Here is a 7,440-nt window from a genome sequence, read left to right on the forward strand (position 1 = left end):
CTCTCCTTTTTTTACTCAATAAATAGTAGTTGTTAGCTATTGACTTCCTACTGTTTTTACAGTAGCGGACAAAACTGGTGCACAAAAATTAAAATCAGCATTGCATCTCCGCTATATGTCTGCGACATTTGTGGCATATACCATCTGAAAGGCAGTCTAAAATATGCATTATGCTAGGTAAACCGGAACTGTGCCGGACATCCTTCAGGAATAAGGTCATTTTTAGTGATTTTTTGAATATTTCAATTTTCGCCAAAAATGTAGTACTTGTCTAGCCTTCTTTCAAATCTACCCATTTCTTTCTAGTTTGCTGTAAAATTTTATAATACACTAGTGCATTCCAATAGCTTTTAAAAAATATATAAACCTTGCCTAATTTGTATCTCTCTATGAATTTCACTTCTTATTTTTACCCTATTCATTTTAACAAAGTACCAGCACCCTATGCCCAAAAAAATCAGCAACGATAAAAGAGAAGCTGTGAAATCTGGAATACGCTCAGGTCGTACGACAATGGATATTTCTAGAACAACAGGAGTCTCTAAATGGACGATCAACAGGATAAGAAAGGAAGAAAAGAACATCAAGGCTCGTAACCGTGGTGGTCGACCAGTCGTAGTTAAAAAAATAACTAATGCAATCATCCGTCTAAAGTTTCGACAAGGACTCTTACGCACAGCTTCTGATGCTCAGCTCTTTTTGAGGTCCTTAGGATACAGTATTAGCAAACGGTCGGTCAGAAGGCTTCTTAGAAAGATAGGCTTCAAGTCTGGAATTAAGAAGTACAAGCCTTTCATCAGCTATACAAACCAGAAAAAGCGATTGAAGTAGTGTCGCGACAAAGCATCATGGACTGTAGAGGACTGGAAGTCTGTGATCTTCAGCGATGAGACCAAAATCAATGTTTGGGGTGCCGATGGTATACGCTACTATTGGAAGCAAGTCGATCAACCTTGGCGATCATTTCATGTTAATCAAACAATGAAGCATGGCGGCGGATCTGTTATGCTTTGGGGCTGTATTACATCTCGAGGACCAGGATATGCTTGTCGAGTATATGATGGCACAATGAATTCAAAATTATACACCCATATTTTGTCTACTACGTATCAAGAAAGCCTAGCATATTATGGTTTGAAACATTGTGATGTTTTGTTTCAACATGACAATGACCCAAAGCACAAGTCAAGGCATACCACTAACTGGTTATCTGATAATGGGATATCGGTATTAAAAGATTGGCCGCCACAAAGTCCCGATCTAAATCCTATTGAACATGTTTGGCGACAGTTAAAGTCAAAGCTGTCTCAATACGATACCACACCAAGAAGCATAGACGATCTCTGGAAAAGAATTGATAAAGAGTGGAACTCTTTTACTGAAAGTGATATGCAGCCATACTATGAAAGCATGCCAAAACGAATTGCTGCTGTTATCAAAAGACGAGGCAATTATACGAACTTTTAGGTTTTAATCACTTTTATGATTTTTTTTAAAAATATCTATTCTTATAAATAAAAGCTTGGTTCTCCCTCATTTTTGGCAATGCAATGATTAAACTTTGCACAATTTGCAACATTTAGTACGCCTTCCATCTGATATAGTTTCATAGATATTGCAACTGTAATGAGCAAGTAATGGTAGCTTATAGCTGAAAAAAAGTTTTGTGCACCAGTTTTGTCCGCTACTGTAGTTCCAGACTTTGACTGTTCATTCATAATTGTCGTAGTCAGTAATTTACTAGGGGCGTAGTCTGAGGGTAATTTTTGCTTTTTATTCTTTTCAGCCTCATTATTTTTCTTTTTTACTACTTCATCATTTTGATTTATGGATTTACCCAGTTTGCGCCAATAAATGTTAATTGACTCGGGATCAGTAAATGCCTCAGCAGTTAACCAGCTATCATCGTCTTTGCTGTAGTTTTTCCAGCGTACGAGATATTCTCTATTTCCAGGTTCGCCTCTATGATTGATGATTGCCTCAATTTCGTACAATTCATCTTTTGGAATGATTTCATCCTGTGAAATGAGCTTTAATTCTTCTGGAGAATAATTTCGAGACATGAGCGTTTCATCAACATTACGAAGTATATAAGCACCACCTTGTACTTGACGTACAACACGATATGGGCCTTTGTACACCGGTGAGAGGCTATTGTACTGCTCTCTGTCACGCACCATTACGTAACTTCCTTCCGGGAATATGGACTGACGATTTTTGCTGTCAGCTTTTTCCTTTTGCCTTTTGGTGTAAAGGTCGGTCCTATCCTGTATAGCAGGGAAGACAACTTGCGACATGTAGTCGATTCTTTTCAGCAACTCATCGTGCGGCATGTACTCTTTCTTTTTTAATTCACCAGCATCATCCCTGTATTCAATGAAGTCATTTATGTTGCGAGCAAACATCAATGAAAAAGGTGTAGTCTGCAAGCGTGTGGAGATCTTATTGTTGATCATGAGCTGTACAGATGGAATGTAATGATGCCAATCTTCAGTGGCACCTTCAAGGAACTTTGCTAATATCTTTTTAGCAGATTGAACGTAACGTTCAGCAGCTTCATTTGCTGAGGGATGGTAAGGAGTGGTGTATCTTTTGTCGATACCCATTGCATTGAACAGATTCTCTAAAATTTCATTTTTGAATTCAGAGCCGTTATCGCTACATACAAAGTGTCTAGGATAGCCGAGTAAGGAAAATGTATCAACCATATCACCTGCAACGGTTTTTGCCTTTTTGTCTACTAGGGGTTTCAACACGCAGAATCTGGTGCAAATGTCGACTAGAATCAACACGTATGTATACATGTTGCTACTGGATTGAAAAGGCCCAATTAAATCAAAAGCATAGGCATCCCCAGGAACATAAGCGTAGACAGGTCGATGAGGATTATAACCCTTTTTAGCAATATTGTACTTCTGACAGGTATTGCACTTGCTTACATAGTTTACTGCATCAGCTAATAAATTTGGCCAATGTAGGTTTTGGTTGTGGATTGATTTTACAATATGATCAGCTCCAAAGTGTCCGAATTTATGGACTCCATCAAGAATCTCTTGTCGATCCTCATATGGTGGAGTGATATAGTCCTTGTCACTGAATTTGGTAGGACTTTGGACATAGAACACTTTTCGGTTCTCTTTTTTCATTTTTAATTCATGTTCCTTTTTTAGATTTGGCTTGTAAGCAAGATTTTGGTGCTTTACTGTGCTGTTATTAGAATCACTCCCTGCCAGTTCTTTTTCAGGAGGAAAAAGACGTGAAAGAGCATCAGGTAAAACATTTTGTACACCGGGTATATGGACGATGTCAAAATCATAGGACAATAATGTGTCCATCCAACCCACCATCATGGGGTTGAGTTCATCTGACGTGAACAAGTATGTGAGTGCTCGATGATCAGAATATAAGGTAAAGTGATGACCATATAAAAATTTGTGAAACTTTTTTAAAGCAAACACAATAGCGAGCAGTTCACGCCGAGTGACAGAATAATTTCGTTCAGATTGGGATAAAGAACGTGCCATGAAGCCGAGGTATTTGATGGTGGTGACAGTGAGTCCATCCGACTGTTTTTCGTCAAATTTTTGGAACAGAACTGCACCAACTCCAGTGTTAGATGCGTCAGTGGCAACATAAAGGGATTTGGTAGGATCATATGGACTCAAAACAACGTTGGAACATAATATGTCTTTGATGCTTTGAAAGTGAACTTGCAGTTCAGGAGTCCAATCAATATCATCTATGAATGCAACATTTCGTAACGCATCTAGAGGAGCAGTGAGTGTGGCAGCACAAGGGATGTGCGCACGAAAGTAATTAACAGTGCCTAGCCATTGCATCATTTCTCTGCCGGTTTTGGGACGGGGCCAGTCAGCAATATTTGTCAATTTACGTGGATCCAAGCTTTTCCCTTTTTCAGAAATGCAGAAACCCAACAGATGAACACTTCTTTTGCCAAAGTGACATTTCTGAGGATTGAGGATCATGCTATGTTGAGTGAGTCTATCAATGACTGCACTGACAGCTTGATAACGCTTTTCCATGGAATCACCTGGAGTGCCAATCACAATATCATCCACGTATTCATGAACATTGGATAGATCACTGAGGATGAGGTTCATGATGCGCATGAAATGACTGGAGACATGTTTCAATCCAAACGGTGCTGAACGAAACATGTATTGTTTGTTTCTGTGAGTAAAAGTGGTTTTGACCTGATCTGATTTACGAATGGGCAATCGATGAAATGCACTTTTGAGATCGAGTGAGGTGAAAATTGTAGAACCCGCAAGATCATGAAAAATATCGTCGATCAATGGCAATGGATAGTTATCAGACTCTATTAGGGCATTGATTTTACGAGGATCAATACATGGTCTGTAATCAGTGGGATTACCATTCGCATCCTTTTTTGGAGCAAATGTGATTGGACTGTTCCATGGTGAGGGTGGTGCACGTACAATGACACCGTTCTCGAGCCATGTTTTTACAGCCTCATCAAAGATTGGCATCATCTTATTTGCAATAGGATACTGCCGGACATGTGCATGTTTTCCATGAGGAGTGTCTAACTTTACCACCGCTTCTGGTAGATTACATAAGGAATGAACATCAATCTGTTGATTTTTATCAATGTGAGATTGCAGTGCTTGTAGTAAAGCTTCATGCTCTTCTGGTGTGCCAGCATTGGAAACATTTGGAATGTATTCTGAGTCTTCAATAGAATCATCGAATTTGACTTTGTTATCATCCCAATTGGTGGCAACACCAACAAGGTGAATTCCTAACCTTGGTAAAATATCCCTCCCGAAAATAGCGTCTACTTTATCATGCATATTTAACACCTCAAATTCATGAGCTACAGTTTGCCCTTTGTATCCGACATTTAATTTATCGGTCACACCCAATCGTTTAACAGTTTTTTCTTTATCTGCTAAGAGTAATGAACCATGAACTGGGATAATACGCAGTTTCAATTTATTAACAGCATTTTTACTTATGAAAGAAACATCTGCGCCTGTGTCGACGAGAGCTATTAATCTATGATCGTTCAATAAGAAAGGAGTGTGTAATGAGTAAGGGCTTTGAAGCATAGTAGGATGTGTCTCCTCTTTTGTTTTTAAACTATAGCAACGAATATTACCTTGCTTGTGCTTCTTTTTCTCCCGAATTTGTTTTAACGCTTTTTGAAACGGACTGATGATTTCATCATCATTTAAGAGGTCATTCATAACCTCATCCGCAGGATGTGTTTGCATGATCTCTGGTTCAGTAGTGGTCTGTTTCTCAACCTTCTCAATATTATGAACCGTTATACGTGAATCATTCGCATTATGAATTTTCTCTTCAAATGATCTACGCCTTTGGGAAAAATTACCAGTGTAGTTTTTGGGTGCATCTTTGCGTGCTCTAAAACCCGTATCTTTATTCAAGTAATGGTCACGACGTTTTTCTATTTCTCGACATTTGTCAAGGTGACCTGGAGTATATTTCTCCCCACAATAGCGACATTTAGGCGCGCTGTGTGCCGGCCTTTTATGGAAATTTCTTTCCCTATTCTTGTTTTCGGGATAGTACCTCTGCTCGTCGCCATGAAACTTTCTTTTCGTTTCTATTTGCTTTGGTGCCTTCTTGTCGGCAGGCTTGAACTGAGATCGTTCCTGATTTTTCAAACCAGGGAAGATCTTCTTGCATTCTTCTATGAAATGCATCTTGTTGTTTTCTGTGATTGTCTGGATTTTCGACAACGTATCGTCTTCCAAGATGAAATCAGCATTCTTCTTGGCACGTATTTCAGCCAGTCTTCTCTCCAAACAATCCTTGACAGGTGGAAGCAATGTGCCCAGGAAATGCATCACTGCCAGCGGACTGTTCGCAAACTTGGCTTTGGTCAAAAGATCTATGTATCTGTTCACATACATGTTCAAGTACTCGCCGTTGGGCTGCTTGATTCTCATCAGCTTTTGACGATACTGCAAGTAGGTGAAGGATTCACCAAACTTGCCTATGAGAGCGGTCTTGGCACCTTCCCAATTGCTGTTTTTGAAATCAGCGACAGTCAGCTTATGTTGGAACCAATTGATGCTCCTATCATCCTGGCCATTTTCAATGGACAACTGGAGATATCCTAGTCAGCTCTTGTCAATGTTGACACCATAATGTTTCACGATGACCTCAAACTTCCTGATGAGGTCCTTTACTGTCTTAAAGGCATTGTCATTCTTCACATCATCAGGACTGACCTTGCTGGAAGAGTAATACTTAGGATTGTAAGCAGCACTGACCAGCAGGCGAAAGGGAGGTATGACCTTGATGGGGACAGTAGGCTCAGACTCACGAGTATTGTTGGCATTGTTCCCAACCTCATTTATCTTTTGGCTAATTTCATTAGCGCTAACCTCAAGCTTGGTAATACGTTCCTCGTAGTAGTCCAAATATTCCCTGTACTCGCGTATTTGGATCTTAAGAGTCTTTCTTTTCGACTCATCTTCTTCAAGATCACGCTTCTCAACTAACTTGTCGAGCAAGTCAGCTGTCTCATCGTACTTACGATTAAAGCGTTTCAACTTCTCAGGGATGCTGCTCTTACTTTTCGAAACAGACTTAGAAGAACGCGAGGCGTTCTTTTTCTCACCGCTAATGGCGCAGCGAGCGTTGTTCAGAGGTGCATCCTCCATGACAACGTCATCTTCAGCAGTGGACAGACTAATGACGTCACCACGTACTGAGGACGATTCGTCCTTCTTTATGGAAAGAGAGTTAAGTCTCTCTCCTATGGCACCACTGACTGAGTCAGCAGGAGAAGGCGAACGAGAACGGGAACCAGTGACCATTTCCACGTAGGAAGGTGACCCGGGACGGTCAGAAAAGTTGTCCAGGCCAGGGGCCACAGGAGAAGCAGGACAAGAGGAGGCAACCTCAGAAACAACAGAGGACAAAGAAGAGACAGAAGAGATGGAAGCACGAGATGTGCGAGTGGGGCGGTTGTTGCGGGTGATGACGGCCATGTTGTAGTGGTAGTAGTAGCTGGAGTGGCTTATTGAAAAAAATGAGATATTTGGTACTTATGATGTAAAAACAGTAGGAAGTCAATAGCTAACAACTACTATTTATTGAGTAAAAAAAGGAGAGGAACTAATAATTTAGAATGAACCCTGGATTATATCGTCTGACTATTAATTGTATAGTCTGACGTAGGCTGGACTGAGATCAATAATAAAATAATGAATAAAGACATCATTAATGACCAAACACGACAGGGGTGGAGGTGGTGCTATGGTTTGGGGATGTTTTTGAGGAGGAGGTTTCGGACCTTTAGAAATTATTGATACCAGTTCCGTAGACCAAGAAACATATATCAATATTTTGGCCAATAGGTTCCATCCTTGGTTTACAAATGTCACGGCACATCAGGAGAGGGATTTTATCTTCCAAGAGGAT

General features: G+C 40.2%; 1 protein-coding gene across 1 annotated transcript; it reads right to left on the reverse strand.

The window, feature by feature from the left end:
• Window positions 1-1,508: 1,508 nt before the first annotated feature.
• RO3G_13867 (uncharacterized protein) lies at window positions 1,509-7,007 on the reverse strand (the record flags this gene model as incomplete). The annotated part of the gene is made up of 3 exons (XM_067668451.1): window positions 1,509-5,032; window positions 5,144-6,116; window positions 6,201-7,007. The coding sequence occupies 3 exons, from the start codon at window positions 7,005-7,007 to the stop codon at window positions 1,509-1,511; spliced, it is 5,304 nt and encodes a 1,767-aa protein (XP_067524552.1).
• Window positions 7,008-7,440: the final 433 nt, after the last annotated feature.

The sequence above is a fragment of the Rhizopus delemar genome, genomic scaffold, assembly GCF_000149305.1.
Source record: "Rhizopus delemar RA 99-880 supercont3.13 genomic scaffold, whole genome shotgun sequence".
NCBI lineage: Eukaryota > Fungi > Mucoromycota > Mucoromycetes > Mucorales > Rhizopodaceae > Rhizopus > Rhizopus delemar.